The 15,181-nt window shown below is 51.1% G+C and overlaps 4 protein-coding genes; 1 reads left to right on the forward strand and 3 right to left on the reverse strand.

Moving 5' to 3' along the window:
• Nucleotides 1-50: 50 nt before the first annotated feature.
• On the forward strand, nucleotides 51-1,855 carry GSBLH_T00003070001 (uncharacterized protein; the record flags this gene model as incomplete). XM_013041741.1 has 2 exons in its annotated part: nucleotides 51-306; nucleotides 334-1,855. The coding sequence occupies 2 exons, from the start codon at nucleotides 51-53 to the stop codon at nucleotides 1,839-1,841; spliced, it is 1,764 nt and encodes a 587-aa protein (XP_012897195.1). The 3' UTR covers nucleotides 1,842-1,855.
• A 129-nt stretch (nucleotides 1,856-1,984) lies between these two features.
• Nucleotides 1,985-5,485, reverse strand: GSBLH_T00003071001 (uncharacterized protein; the record flags this gene model as incomplete). The annotated part of the gene is made up of 1 exon (XM_013041742.1): nucleotides 1,985-5,485. One exon carries the CDS (start codon nucleotides 5,483-5,485, stop codon nucleotides 1,985-1,987), a length of 3,501 nt encoding a protein of 1,166 aa, XP_012897196.1.
• Nucleotides 5,486-5,906: 421 nt separating this feature from the next.
• GSBLH_T00007110001 (uncharacterized protein) lies at nucleotides 5,907-9,757 on the reverse strand (the record flags this gene model as incomplete). The annotated part of the gene is given in 6 exon segments (XM_013041743.1): nucleotides 5,907-5,918; nucleotides 5,930-6,843; nucleotides 6,878-7,150; nucleotides 7,183-9,220; nucleotides 9,255-9,650; nucleotides 9,683-9,757. The coding sequence occupies 6 exon segments, from the start codon at nucleotides 9,755-9,757 to the stop codon at nucleotides 5,907-5,909; spliced, it is 3,708 nt and encodes a 1,235-aa protein (XP_012897197.1).
• A 4,126-nt stretch (nucleotides 9,758-13,883) lies between these two features.
• Nucleotides 13,884-14,928, reverse strand: GSBLH_T00003072001 (uncharacterized protein; the record flags this gene model as incomplete). Its single annotated transcript, XM_013041744.1, has 2 exons — nucleotides 13,884-14,783; nucleotides 14,815-14,928. The coding sequence occupies 2 exons, from the start codon at nucleotides 14,926-14,928 to the stop codon at nucleotides 13,884-13,886; spliced, it is 1,014 nt and encodes a 337-aa protein (XP_012897198.1).
• Between the last annotated feature and the right edge of the window lie 253 nt (nucleotides 14,929-15,181).

Below are 15,181 nucleotides of genomic sequence, written 5' to 3' on the forward strand. Positions count from 1 at the left end.
TACGTAGATTCCGACGTGACATCAGGTTATAAAAATAAACAAAAAAATATATGCAAGTTGTTGACTGTATTGGAATAGATTTAGGAACAACTAACTCATGTGTTGCCTATTATAAAAATAGTGAATATCATGTTGTTAGTGAAAATGGCCGTGGTTATATTCCTTCCGTGATTGCTGTTGATGGATACAAGACCATTTGTGGATTTCCAGCTGAATTACTTAAAGGAAGGAAGAATGCGGCATATGAACTGAAACGTATATTGGGTAAGAGATTTTCAGATCCAATAGCACAGGAATGCAAAAGACGTTGGAGCTTTGAAATTAGACAAAAAGCTGATGACAGTATAATTGTTCATTTGCAAGATAAGGAACGCAGCTATGATCTTGCAGTGAACGAGTTGTATTCAATGCTGATAAAAAGTATTATTGAGAAAAGTGAGGCTGTTATTGGGGATACTGTGAAAAAAGCTGTTATCACTGTTCCGGCTACATTTTCGGATATTTATCGTTCCATTACTATGCTCTGTGCTGAGGCAGCTGGATTGGAGGTTGTTCAAATACTGGAGGAACCTGTGGCAGCGGCAATTTGTTATGCTGACCAAATTGAAAACAACAGTAATGTGTTGGTATTCGATATGGGAGGTGGTACTTTTGATGTCTGTATTCTTGAAATTACAGCTGATGAGCATGGACAACGATTATATAAAAAGCTGGCCACAGATGGCGATCCTTTCTTAGGGGGAATGGATATTACCAAGAAGTTAGCAGAATCTGTTAGAAAACGATTACAGGATGCTGGGCGTGACATTCCTAACGAAAGCAAGCTCCTCAGTATGTGTGAGAAAGTAAAAATAGAAATATCGATGCATGACTCAGCCGATTTGGGTAACTATAATGATGATTATGAAGGTATTCTTGTTACTCGAGATGAGTTAGAACGTTATATTTCTGATATAACCAATAAGGCTATTCAGATTGTAAACAGGTGCGTGGAAAGAGCCGGATTGGCAGCTGTAAATATTGATTCTGTTATCATGGTGGGAGGTTCATCTAATTTGGAGTATTTTAAAGGAAAGCTAAATCAGATATTCCGAAGAGTAGAAAGAACTCTAAATGTAGAGGAAGCCATAGCTAAAGGTGCCTTGATGTATTATATGGGAGTGAATGGAATGCTCAACAACACCCAAATTGTGTTGAGGATGGAAACGAATGCTCGCTATGTGATTCAACAACCAAATGACCAGGTCTATGTGATGATTGATAATAAGAGGCCCTATGGAATTGAAATACAGAAGAAGTTCACCACATTCCGAGATGGCGATTCGTTCATCCAGCTTCCTTTGGCCCAAGGAAATAGCAATCTATTCAGCGAGAATCAGTACATTGGCCGTCTTATAATCCGCAATATCCCAATCAAGCCGAAGGGAGAAGTGGTTGTCACTGTGCATTGCAAGGTCGATATGAATGGAATCGTGCATTTCTCTGCGAAAATGGATCCGATCGATGGTTTCCCCGAGCGAGACGCCGTTGCGGAACTGTCGAACCCCGTGCTGCCAACAGATAGGGAAGAGGTGGTTCAGACGATTAACTACTATGGCAAGAAACGTGAGGAAGTCGAGAAGCAGAAGCAGAAAGTGCGATGTCAACAACAGCTGATGAAGATGAAATCGTGCTTATCCGATCGCAGATACGAAGGAAATATGTGGTATTATTATTCGCTCGTTCAAAATTGGTGTGATTATGCGGATGTTACGTCTAAGGAATACGAAACGGTGATCAATGGCATCCTTGACCAATTGGGAACAGAAGGTTTTATGCGGCACGAAGTCGAAGTGGCCTAAGTCTTGTAATTGTTGTTGTGTTTGTTGTTAGAGAATGGTTGATTCATTCATTAGTTAAGTCGTAACTTTGAAAACCAAACAGAAAAGTCGGTCATTCATTCCATTCCATTCCATTCCATTTCATTCCGTTCTTCTCCCATTCTTCACATCTTCACCGCGACGACACAGACTTCTCCGTTCTCCAGACCCAGGAAAATGTACTGTCCGTCCGCAGATGGCTGCACCGAGCGAACCGCAATGCGAAGATTGGGCACCTGCGTGAACGACGCCGGCTTGCCCTCGCCTCCGAAATGCTCCTCGATCGACGGAGAGACCACCGCGAAGTCGTAGATGCGCATCATGAACAGGAGGATCTTATCTCCGCCCGCAATCACGTACTGCCGGTCGTTGCTGAACACGATCGAGTTCAGCTGCGAGTTCATCTCCTTCTCCAGCAGCTTCTGGCCCATCGACGAGTACAGATGGAACTTGAAGTCGGCCTGCGAGTACCACACGATGTTGCCCTCGTTCGTCACGCCGCACCAGCTGATCGCAGGCATCGACGGCAGCTTCTTGTCGTAGTTGGCGTCGTAGATCGTGCGCAGATACGACGTATCGGAGAGAGAGTACAAGATGATCGTGCCGTCCTGGCTGCCCGAGCACACCAAATCCATTTCCTTGTTGATCGACACGCACGTGACCGCGCCGTCGTGCCCGTACAGCGTGCGTCGCCCCGAGATCTGCGGGGCTCCCGGCGTGTACTGCAGATTGTAGAGCGAGACGCTGTTGTCCTGCGAGCCCACGACGATCATCGAGTCGTCCAGCGACAGATCCACGCACGTGATCACTTCCTCGCCCTTGCCCACGCTCAGCTCCACCGCGCCGGTCTGCATGTTCACGATCTTCAGCGAGCCGTCCCAACCGCCCGCCACGCACATGAACAGCCCGCTGTGCGCCATGGCGACCAGCTGATCGCTCTGCAGATTGGCCCGGTCCACCTCGACCAGCGGGCTGAACGGCTCCATCACCACGGGGCACGCGTTGTTGCGCAGTCGCGGGTCCACGCCGATGTCGAACGGCGTGCTGCGCCCGTTGGTGCTTTTCACGGGGTTCACCGCGAGCGAGCGATCCTGCCCGAACGCGAAGACGGCGGTGGTGGACCGCGCCGCGCCCACGGCCATCACGGGCGAGCTGAGACGGATGTTGGTCTTGTAGAGCGCGAGAACCTGCTCGGGGAACTTGCTCTCGCCCACGCAGGTCATCGCGCCGATCGACCGGCAGCCCGTCGCCGTGAACCAGTTCCGGTAGGAGAGGAGCGGCAGCGGAGGCTGCGGGGCGAGCGGACGACGCATCTTGTGGGGAGCGGTGAACAGCTGCATGGGGGTCTGGCCGAAGTTCTCGAGCATGTCGGCGGCTTGCTGCCAATCCGCGGGGAAGTTGCGGTAGAGCGACTCCATGTCGAGCGAGCCGTAGTAGGTCACGTGGGAGAACACGTTGAAGCAGGCCTCGGCGTCGGGGCCGCGCTGCTTGAACCCGAAGACGAGGTCGATCCACTTGTGGAGATTCATGGAGACGAACTCGCTCTCCAGCGCCTCGCGGTTGATTCGGACGAACTCCTCCGCGGACTTCGCCCAGGGCGGCAGCTGCACGTCCTGGATCGGGGCCTCCGCGTCCTGGCGCGTTCCCAGATTGATCTTGTTGGAGTTCTTCAGGAACTGGGGGAGGTAGAAGAACTCGGGGATGAGCTCCTTCACGTCGCCGTCGTTCGTCGTGCAGCCGTTGTACGTGTTCCGCATGCTCCAGAACTGGCGGTCGGGACGGTCGAACTTTCCGTCCTGCAGGAAGATGTGCAGGGACGTGTAGGGCTCCAGACGGATCAGATACCACAGCACGTTCGCGCTGTTCGAGTAGTGCGTCGAGAAGAAGCGCGGCGGCGGGCAGAGAATGCCCAGACGGTCCTCCATGTCCTCCGAGCGGAGCTGGAAGTTCTCCTTCATGACCTGGAATTTGTCCTGCAGCGCCTCGCGCCGACTCTCCAGCTGCGCGCCCATCGGGTAGCTGAAGTCGCGGTAGATCTTCGGGTTTCGCAGATCGATCGTCGGGCTCGAGTAGTCCGCGATCACCCACGGGAACACGTAGTACTGGGAGAGATCGTTGTACGTGCGGCCCGCCAGACGGTTCAGACGCATCAAGTACTCGAACGTGGAGATCTCGCGGTTCAGCCAGCGGCGCGTGCAGTCGTCCTTCATGCAGCGCTCGGCGGGCGTGGCACCGAGGAATTCGGTGAGGTTGGGCGTGGGCAGCTGGCGAAGAGCGGCGTGGAAGTGGTCGCGAACGCCCGAGTTGAGGAAGGAGAAGAAGGCGGATGTGGAGTCTTGGAAGAAAAGCTCCACGGCAGTGTTGCGGAAGAGATAGAGACGGAATTCCTCGTGCGTCAGCTCGGTGAGTCTCCAAATCTTGTTCTCGGGGAGCTTCAGCATCGTGAACTTGTTGATGCCTTCAATCCGCTTGTTGCTGTTCAGGTACGCGGCCTGCTTCTCGACTTGCTCGTTGAACTCTCGCTCAAAGTCGGGATTCACGGTGAACAGAAGCATGTGCTGCGTCAACTCGATCTTGCCGCGCGTTGCCAACATCGGCGTGATCATCTGGCATTCCGCTGTGAACAAAATCGTCTTCTTCTGCAGTCCGAGCAGCTCCTGATCCAGATCTTTGTGCTGATCCTCGTTGAGATCTTCCTCGACCGACGATCGCATCAGCGAGGCGATCTTTCCCTGCGTGTCCTTGACTTCGGCTTCTCCCTGCTCGTCCACGTCGTTCCACACCGAAGCATCGGGATGCGTGGTGCCGTTCGGATCGGAGATCAGGATCTGATGCATTCCGTAGCTGTTGCAGCGCGAGGTCAGCGTCAGAATGCCCTCGTGGCTGGACAGTTCGCCCCACGGTCCTCGCTCGTGCACCAATGACTCCACCATCTCGGACCAGCGCTTCACGGTGATCTGGTGCTTTCTCCAGTAGTTGTGCGACTCGTTCTTCAAGTAGTGCACCTCATAGTCCTTCTCTTGCTTCACAACGAACAGCACGGCGGAATCGAAGCGAACCACGTTGTGCTCGTTGTTGACGACATAGCTGCTAATCTGGTTGAGCGACTCCATCACAAGCTTGCTGATTCCGTCGAAATCGATAATGAATGTGGTGTTATCGCTCAGCTGCAGATACTCCAAGGCCTTCATGAGGTGCGTGTTCTTCTCCGCCCAGCATTCCGGCGGAAGAATCAGCATCGCGTTCAGCTCCTTGTCGATGATCTCCGAACGCTCCAGCTGCGCCTTCTGTTTGTCCGACAGCAGCCATTTGCGCTTCGGTTTGTTGTTGTCCACCTCCTTCAGAATCGCGCGCGCGCAGGTCTCGAGATACTTGAGTACAATGCCTCCGATTTCAATGATCGTCGCTTTGAAATCGTCCGTATTGATGAGACTCGACTCCGTCTGAATCGTGCGCAGCGAGTCATTGAGTCGGCTGAGATACAAAATGCTCGAGCACGGGAAGGAGTTGTTGCTCACCAGCAGTTTCAGCTGCTTTGCGATCCGGATTCCCTCGTCATACAAGGGCTTGTAGCGTTCTTCCATGGGCGTGGTCACGTACATGGTCGTTGCGGGAGAGGACGACATGCCGGCAAACAGATCCGTTGCACCTCCCGCCGGATTGGTCGTTCCCGGAGCCGTGCCGCCGAGCAGATCGTTCAGCGCAGAAACATCGTTCACAGGTGCCGAGGGAGCCATAGGGGCCATAGGAGCCATAGGGGCCATAGGGGCCATAGGAGCCATAGGGGCCATAGGGGCCATAGGAGCCATAGGGGCCATAGGGGCCATAGGAGCCATAGGAGCCATAGGGGCCATAGGGGCGGAGGGCGCGTGGCCTCCAAGCAAATCATCCAAAGCAGAAGCATCGTTCATGGGAGCCATGGGAGCCACAGGAGCAGAGGGAGCAACGCCGCCCAGCAAATCATCCAGAGCCGAAGAACTCATCGGAGCTGCAGTGGGAGCAGCCATAGGAGCCACGGGAGCCATGGGAGCCATGCCTCCCAACAAATCATCGATCGAACTCGCAGGCACGGCAGGCGCGGTAGGCGCAGAGGTCGATCCAACACCCATTCCGCCCAGCAAGTCGTCGAGGGGCGAAGGACCCGAGACAGCGCCCTCGTCGATCGCAGAATGCTCGTTGATGATCAGATTGTAGCGCTGCAGCACATTCAGCATCAGCTTCAGACTCATCGTGTACGACTGCTGGAGCAGGCCTTGGAGATTCGCTGCTTTCACGGTCTCGGCCGGGAGTCTGCCGATCGTATCGATGATCGAGTTGGTGAGGGTGATGAAGGGGTACATCAGCTGCCAGTTGTAGTGATTCCGCTCCACCTCGAACTCGTCCGGCTGTCCCGATTGGTCCGACTCGCCCTTCGGATCCAGCATGTGCACCAGATGCTGATAGAGGTAAACCACGACCGGCTGCACGGTCACGAGGAAGCTCGACTTGTCTCCAGGCATGCCCAACGAGTTGACGATGCGATTCACCACCTGGACGTAGAAATCGGCGTAGAATCCCTTGCTCCAACTGCCCTCGCCTGATTTCGGGGACTCGTTGGTGTCAATATAATGGAGAATGGCTCTGAAGATGGTCGAGATCAGATGCTCGCTCTCTCTGTCCTTCTGCAGCTCGGCGAAATTCACCGTGTTGTTGTACATGTACTTCTCCACAGAGGAAGCCACGATCGAAATCAGCAAGGTCTGCAGCTGTCCCCAAACGCTCTCTACGATATCCTGGAACTGCTTGCGCACGACGCAGATGAACGAGAAGATGTAGTCACACCACACGGGCAGACTGAGAAGCTGCTTCAGGTTGAGCGAGGCGTTGATGTTGGTGAAGAGATTGATGAAAAGCGTGTAGTACTTCAAGACCGTCTGACTATCGAGCAGAGGCAGCAACTGCAAGAACAGCGGGATGAAGACCATTCTCTTCATCGTCAGGTTATCTAGACACTCACAGCAGCTCATCCCAATCCCTACCATTCTCCTCGATCTGCTTCGATCCCACCATCTCTTCGAACAGGAAGCGAATCAAATCTTCGCTCATCGCTTCCTTTGTGACATAGCGCGAAATATAGTCCATCATGACGTGCAGATTGAGACGCTGCACTCCGAGCGACTTCCACAGTCGTCCATCCGGAGACTGCTCGCACAGCGTCACGACCCACACGAACATGCGGAGCATTTCCACGATGACGTCCTTCTCTCCCGATCGAACCAGCGTCAGGAACAGAGGCAGGATTCCGGCAGTCACTACAACATGAGTTCAACTTGCAACAACAAACGCTCGCGATTCTCGACAACGGGCATCGATTGCTCCTCCGCCGTCATCGAAGTCGCCGCGACATCCAGCGACACATGACTAAATCCGGCCATACTCTCGATGAAGAACGCGCCCATTCCTTCCATGTGGAGAATCTGATTCAGAAGATCAATGAACGCCAGCAGCAACTCATGGTCCTTGTTTCGCTGGCACCACAGAATGCAGTACGCAAGATTGAAGCAAGTGGCCTTCGTGATTGTGCTTCGGTCTTGTATCAACGTGGTGATGATCTCCATCAGCACCTTGCGAACCGCCGCCTTCTCCTCTTGCGTGGGCTTCTTTCCCACGACCTCGCCCGAGAGAGGATGCTTGAACTCGTCATCGAGAGTCAGCCACTGACGAATAATGTCTCGGTCGTCGGCCAGCTCTTCGCTGATCTCGATCTCCATGTCCGAGTAGAAGTAGCGCAAAATGAAGCAGAACCCTTCGATGCCCACGTTCTTCACGATCGAGACCAGCTCCGGACTGTCGTTCGACTTCAGGATGTCCAGCAGGAATCCATATACCTTTTCCTGCAACGACGCAGACGTGTAGATCCACAGGCCTGGATTATAGAAGAAGGCCTTGAAGATCTGCTCGTGCAGCTCGCGGGACAACTCGGCGTTCTGAAGCAGATTGACCATTTGGTTCAAGAGCAACTCCGTGAGGTTCTCTGGCGATGTTTTCTGCAGCAGATAAGCAAGAATGCCAAATCCATTATGCTGCAGCATGAAGCGCTGCGAGCCCGCGTTGCTGACAACGGCCTGGCCTAGCAACGAATAGCACTCCGAAGTGAACGTGGGAGACACGCCAAAGGCAGCTTCGTCCGCATCCGGCTCGAGCAAGTCGAGCTGTGGAAGCAAGGGGAACAAGAGCTTGATGCCGCCAAGCGAGTCAAGCATCGTGGAAATCTGCCGCGTGGAAGAGACGTGCGTTCCTGCCAAGAGCACGCCGTTCACATGCTGTGCAAAGAAGAGATCCTTGCTGTCCTTGCCGATGGTCACTCCCATCACCGAGCTGAGCCACTTCTGCTGACGATACTGCGGAGGCGTGTTATCGATCACCTTCTGCTCCTTATCCAGCACGCAAGCAGACAAATTCACCAAAATCGAGGGCGTTAACGAGCCATCGCACACAGAACGGATCGTGTCCAACTCCTCCTTGCTGAACGAACGTCTCTCCGTGAGAGCAAACGACTCCATATGCAGGGTTTCAAAGTTAAACATGTAGTTCGGACCAAGCAAGTGGATTCCCTTGGCCTGGCGCTTATCGATGGCTCGGTTCAGCAGATATACCGTACCGATCTCTCCGTTAAAGTCGGTGTAGGTGGTAGGAATGTTGGTGTACGCGAGATCAACGCCGCGAGTACCGATGTAGATCTTCGGAGAGGAGGTGAAGACGGGGTAGGGACAAGCATACTCGAACGAGCAATTGCCGTCGAGCATAACAGTCAGAGGGTGAGGCTTTCCCATGCGATTGTTCTGCTGAGTGATGAGCAAGTGGTACCACCGATTCTCCGAGATCGGAAGATTCGTGGCAGGGATCGTCACCTCTTTACCGTTCTGGTAGTACTTGATCACCAAGCTCGCGTCCTGGATGAACACCAAAAACGCTGCGGTGTCCGTAATCACAGAGAAGAGATGGGGAATACCAAACTCGCCGTCCATAATCCAATTTGCAAGGAACGAGGCGACATTGAACCACAAGGAAATCGTGAATCCAACATTGGGGAAGCGGAGAATTCCGTCCATGCTCTGGTTCCGAACCATGCTGACGACTTTGATTCCTGAGCACGAAGGCGTCAGCAGGAAGCTGTGGTCCGGACGGCTCGAATCGGTTGCTTCGTACAGCTCGTTTAACATTACGAGGATCTGGTTCGAGTAGCGCGCACGGTGATTGCCCTGCGTGTGAAGCAGACGGAAGATCTTCTTGAGCTGCTGTGTGGTGATGTTGTACTTGGCAATGCTCTTGATAATGTCCAACACCAGGTTGATGTTCGACGTGTGGAACTCCTCCAGGTGCTACGAATTACACAAACAAGTGATTCAGCAGTACGTCGAGCAGCAGATCGACGAGACTCTTGCTCTGCGAAGTGATCGAAATCAGGTTCAGCTGCTGATTCTTTGACTCCAGCAAGGCTTTCAGCAAGGTCAAGCAGTGGTTCTGCAGCTGTGCGTCGGTGCGCAGCATGAAGAACAAGAGCACGGTCAAGAAGTCAGGGCGAACCACGCGAATGGAATCCAGCAAGGCAGTGTTATGAAGCACATCATCGAAACTCTGCGCCAATCCGAGCGTTTCTTCCTGCTGGAGCGTCTGGAGCACAAAGGCTCCGAAGGTAGGGAAGATGTGATAGAACGAAAGCGTGTTGAACACCAATCGGTCCAGCAGCAGATTGATCATGCAGCTGACCAGCTTAAAGTCGTAGCCATTCTCACCAGGAGCAAGGACGCTCTACAGACAGCAAGCATCCCGCGCAAGCCTACAGTGAACTGATCGTCTTCCACAGTGTGGCGGAATTCGTTGTAGAACTGGGTGTTTCCGTGCAGCATCAGGAACATCGTGAAGAACATATGCTGGACAACGCCTAGGAAATACTCGCTACACCTCAGTCTCTCAAAAAGCAGCTTACTTCTGCTCGGTCGTCGTAATGATGGAGAAGCAGTGAATCAAGAAGTGCGGTCAAGGATCCACACATCGCAATCGATTCTTTTAGGATATGTTCGTCTTGCAAAGAATGTCTTGGCGCGTACGAGTGACTTCCGGATCGGTGGTCTGCTTCTCGAGTAGAAGATAGTCCACAATGTTGAAGAGAATGTGCATCGTGTAGCTGTTATCAGCATCAAACACGTGGGAATGAATGCGCGATAGAGTTGTTCCCATATTCACAAAGATGTTCATGATCTGCCCAAAGATTCGATCATCCTTTACCGTCTCTACTCCTTAGCATTCTCCCCATCGAGAACTTACTACTCGTCGCTGCTTGCAGGATCACTATGATAATGGCAGCTCCAAATTTGATCGTCTTCCGGTTATCGACCAGGTTAAACAGGTATTCCATCGTGTTGATGAGCACGCCCTTGATCGTCGGACCCATCAGGATGATTAGGTCACTCACAGCAGTCGTCGTATCCAGCGATGTGTCCAGCAACTGAAGCAAGGCGTACTTCGCGAGCCAGGTAAGCGGCGAGTTGTGATTCGAGCTGAAGAGAGTGTAGATCACGTATTGAGGAAGCAGAGTGGATTTCAGCAAATCGATATCGCCACTGACAACGTTGCAAAGACGCGTGCAAATCTACAATCGAGAAGGCTCTGAGTTTCTACCATGATGCAGCACAACTCGTCCAGCTCCTCGTTGGCCAAAACCGTAAGCAAGTGCGACACTTCGCCCACTTTGTCCTTTTCTTCGCCATACTTTATCAGATCTCCAATGAACGAGAACAAGCTCTCGCGGACAAAGACCGAGACATAGTCCTGATGGTTGTTGTTGGTAACGCGGACGCCCTCTCCCTCAGCCACAGCAGACCAGTGAGAACTGTCCATGGCGGGCAGGAAGGAGGGCGAGATGAGCGTATCGATGATCTTGTTCTGAAGACAAATGGAGTAGAGCTGCGAGGACTCGGAGCACATCGTACGCAGAATGCACAGCATAATGTATTCCGCGACATCATGCGAAGCAGAATCGAACTTCGCGTCCTGCTGGAAAATGGCCAAATAGCTCTCGAAGAACTCTCTACGCCTGAGAAAAGCGGTATACCGCGCACCGATTCACCTGCTGCTCGTTCTTGGAGCAGAGAACGGAGCGGATGAGCAGCCGTCCCACCACATCCACGAAGGTGTTGTTATAACCCTCGATCGACAGCGATCGCGTCTGCTCTCCAAGATTCCAAGAAGGAGAATCCTCGGCGCTGCTGCTGTGGCGGAACAGCTCAGGCGTAAGCGCGTAGATTCCGTCTTCGAGCATCTTGTACTCGGAAGGCACGCGCATCGTTAAGGCGCAGGCGGAGGAGTCCTTGCTCAAGGTGATCTGCTTGCGAAGGAAGGCATCGCGCAGCAAATAAACCAGCATGTGCTGTTAAGTCGCCCAGGCAAGAAGAAAGCAAGGATATGTTATTCGCGATCTCGTAACTGCCCAGTTTGAATGCCATGGCGCGGGTAACATCGCTGCGATCGGACGCGTTGAGCAAAAGCAGCAGCAAATCCACGTTCAAGCTCACCAACTCTTCCTTCGGCAAAGAGTTCTCTTGCGTGGCATTCGGCTCAAACAAAGCAGCGCTGGCGCGTTGGCTGATGCGATTGGCCAAGGCCAGAACCATTTCGCAGCGATGAGGATCTGACGATACCACAATATTGTGCGCAGCAATTAAGATCAGATGATGCAGAAGCACGACCCATTTTCTCTCCATCGATCGACTCGTGATCAACTCGTAGAGCTTTCCAACACACACCACAAGCTCGTAACTCACGTCCAACACACACTCGTCGTGGCCTTCCAGAGTAAGACTACACCTCGATCCTCCCCTCTGATTCTACCAATCCAGTGGACCAAACACGGAGTCCAGTTCGGAGAGAATATTCGTTGGAATCGCTTGGAAAGGACCCACAAGAGTAAGCCAATTGCAGTGGTTGAGAATCGGGTGGAAGTTGTTGAGAATTTGAAGCATGTACGACAAGGTTTGGAAGCAGTTGACATTATCGTTCTCCATTGTGGACAAAATGGAGGAGCACTGCGAGAGAACTTGGAAAATAATCGAATGGATCTGCGTGTAGCGGAGAAGAACTCGATTATGCGGAGAACGACTCAGAATCTCGATGGCAGCACTGATTCGGTGAATATCCTGAATGCTCTGCTGTTCAGGAAGCATGCAACGAAGCCACTAGGCATCATAGACACAAAGCAAACACACATTCATAAGTCCGCGGATAAAACGGAACGGATGTCCTACGGACTTGTCGCAGGACTCAGCAATGCAGTGCTTACACATTCCGGTAGCATTTCTTTGTTCAGTGTAATAGTAGCAGATATCTGCAGTTTCTGTGGGTTTCCAGTTTTTGTAGGTCTCGATGAACAGATTGAGGAACTCGTACAATTCATCTTGGCAATCCTACCAACTCACAAAAAACTCGCAAGAAATACCACTGCCTTCCTCTCACAAAACGCAATCTCAAACGCAGTCCACAGTTCTGCTAGCTTCATTCCTGTCTCATCCCAACTACCCTTAATCGACACAATTGTAAAAATACCTGAAGTTATATTCAATTGACGGAGATAGGACTTCATTGAATACGGGATAATCCATTTCTTTCTAGATATGACACAACTCAAGATAACTCAAACCAATTCAATATCTGTAAATTTCTCTGATATATCCATTTCAACAAAAGCAAAAAGGGATCTTATGCAATCAAAGAAATCTTATATTTATGGAGTTATTCAAGATGTTCTTGTGAATAGTGGTTTATGATTATCAAGCTGATTATACTCTTTTCATTTTGGTTGAAAATCAGCTATCGAGCCACGATCGCTGCCCGCAAACTCGCGCACTTTATGTGGAACAAACAAGACGTAAAAATAGTACAAAATAAAGACCAATAAGACTAGGTACAAAGAGCGATAACAAGTCAAATAATACCATATCTAAAGGTACTTCCCAGCGTTATAACTTCTATGGTGCAAAAGTGTAGCTCGAAAAGGAGCATTTCCCAATTGGGCTGAGGGCACGGTAGTCCAGTTGGAGCAAGGAATAACGCCAAGGACAATAGAAAAGGGGATTGTGGGAAATTTGGGGTAGGGAAGGACCCTCAATACTTTATTTTGACTTGTAAATATGGCAGGTATAGGTATAGGAGTAGGAGTAGCTGAAGCGGATGTGGAAGCGGATGTGGGGACAGAAGCAGAAGCGGGAACACCCGTAATGTTGGGCATTTTCTCGGATTTGGAAAGAGAACTATCCGAATGAACGCTAATTGAAGTTTCTTGGAAACGATTTTGCTCGTTTTCTACAAGTAAATGCACTGTCGAATATCTACTTTCCACATTCATCACACTTCTACACGTTTTACAAAATGGAGTGAAGAGTTTTGTAGACTCATCAACAAAAACGCAGTCATCAAGCGTACGGTTACAGCCACGACAAATGAACTTGGATTTTTTGAAATTCACCGTTCCGAGCTTCGCAGAACTATACTTCTCCATTTTGGTTTTTGACCGTAAAGAATGACGTAATCTTCAGATTCAGACAAGTATCCAAAAAAGAACTATTCACAAAGTTATTCAGGAAGTGTTAAGACACAATCTTCCATAGAATTCGAAATAATTAGTGTTTTTGAACAAAGACAATATCTTGGGATACTAATCTTTATCTCTTGATCTTCAGTTTCGATTCGAGCATAGATCTGTTTTATAATTCTTTCGTAGTTGAAGGCAAAATGATGGATCAGCAATAAGGGGGATATCAGCAAACGCTCAGGAAACTTCGAGCCATCTCGATATTCTACACACCCAGGACACTTGGGAAATCTTCTGAAAAAAGGAGGGAGCTTATCTAGAGACGATGTCTCCTTACTCTACCCTTCACACAACCCGAGAACTCTCTACATATCCAATGCGTCGCTTTCGAGCTTCGTATTCTGCATAGCGATCTAAATAGGGGTGCAAGTAGAGAACGCTGCCGGGGAGCACCATATTCACAACTGTGAGGGTTTTGGTGGGCGTCTTGAGTAACCGCGCGGTTTTCGCCTTTTTGAACCATCCGCGATGTCGATAGCAGTTCTTCTCGATCTACGTCTCACTGAATCCGAGTCGCCAACGAGCTGGATCGCCTCTTCCATCGCTTTTTTCGAAAGACGGGGCACGATATCGTCTTCGTTCACGAAGCTGTACACAAATCCCACGCCCTTTTCGGTCACTTCGGGCGATAAAACGGGAGGCGGAGCGATGGCGAAGCAAATCGCATCGGTGTGGAGCTGGCGGGTTCGCCAGAGAATGGTGAGGAGGGCAGCGATCCCAGCGCCGAGAGAATGCCCGACCGCGACAAGACGGAAGTCTGGATGCGTCTGGAGAGCGCTGGAGATGGCTTGATTCAATGCCTCGTTGGCAAAAATGGAGTTCGCGATGAGGGCGATGCCTTCGTGGGCGCAGCCCGCTTCCCAGCGCGTTGTGGAGCAGTTCATGTCGGTGAGATAGTCCTTCAGGTTCCATGTGCCTCGAACGCACAGCACGATGCTCTTCGTCGCTTTGTGGCACACCAGGAAGAAGGGCGGAGGGGCGATCGCGACCTGGGTCGACGTGGAGATCGCGTCTTTGGCGTTCTCGTCCTCGCTGCCCCAGTCCACAAAGAGAAGATCCTCCGCGTCCAGATGGCAATGCGATAGAAAAGCGCGTTTGTAGCCCTCTCTGTCTTCCGAGCCACGCAGCAGGCGCTTGATATCCTCAAAGTCCTGGATTTCGCGCATTAGACCGTAGACCATCGTGGATCCATACATTCCCGTGGCGAGTTCGCTGTAGAGAGCAGCGTCGTGAAAGAAGGAGGAGTTCACAGAGAGTGAGTCTCGCGTTGTGTCGCAACTATCGATTGGAATAGGCTCCTAAGCTTGAAATAAATAGAAAGAAAGGCACTTGAGATCGGCCAGCTGCATAGATCCCGCCTAAAAGAGCAAACGCCGAAATATCGTCAAACCGGGACATATAGGGTTTAAAAATCGAGAAGGCCATAGAGTAACAACTAGACATTACCTCCGAACACTGATTCACACTTTAGGTAATCTTGAGGGATAATCTGGTTGATAATGTTCGTAAAAAGGAGAGATCGTTTATGCATTTTTTCCTCATAGAAACTTGGATAGTACTTCTTGATATTGTACAACCCTGCTTTTCCAGCAAAATACAGAATGCAAAGTTTCGGCATTAAATGGTTCCAGCTAAAAATACCTCTATTGAACAAAACACAATCATCTCTACGATTTCACAAAGAAGCTCCCAACAA

This window comes from Blastocystis hominis (assembly GCF_000151665.1).
Source record: "Blastocystis hominis, Singapore isolate B (sub-type 7) whole genome shotgun sequence assembly, scaffold_24".
NCBI classification, from domain to species: domain Eukaryota; class Bigyra; order Opalinata; family Blastocystidae; genus Blastocystis; species Blastocystis hominis.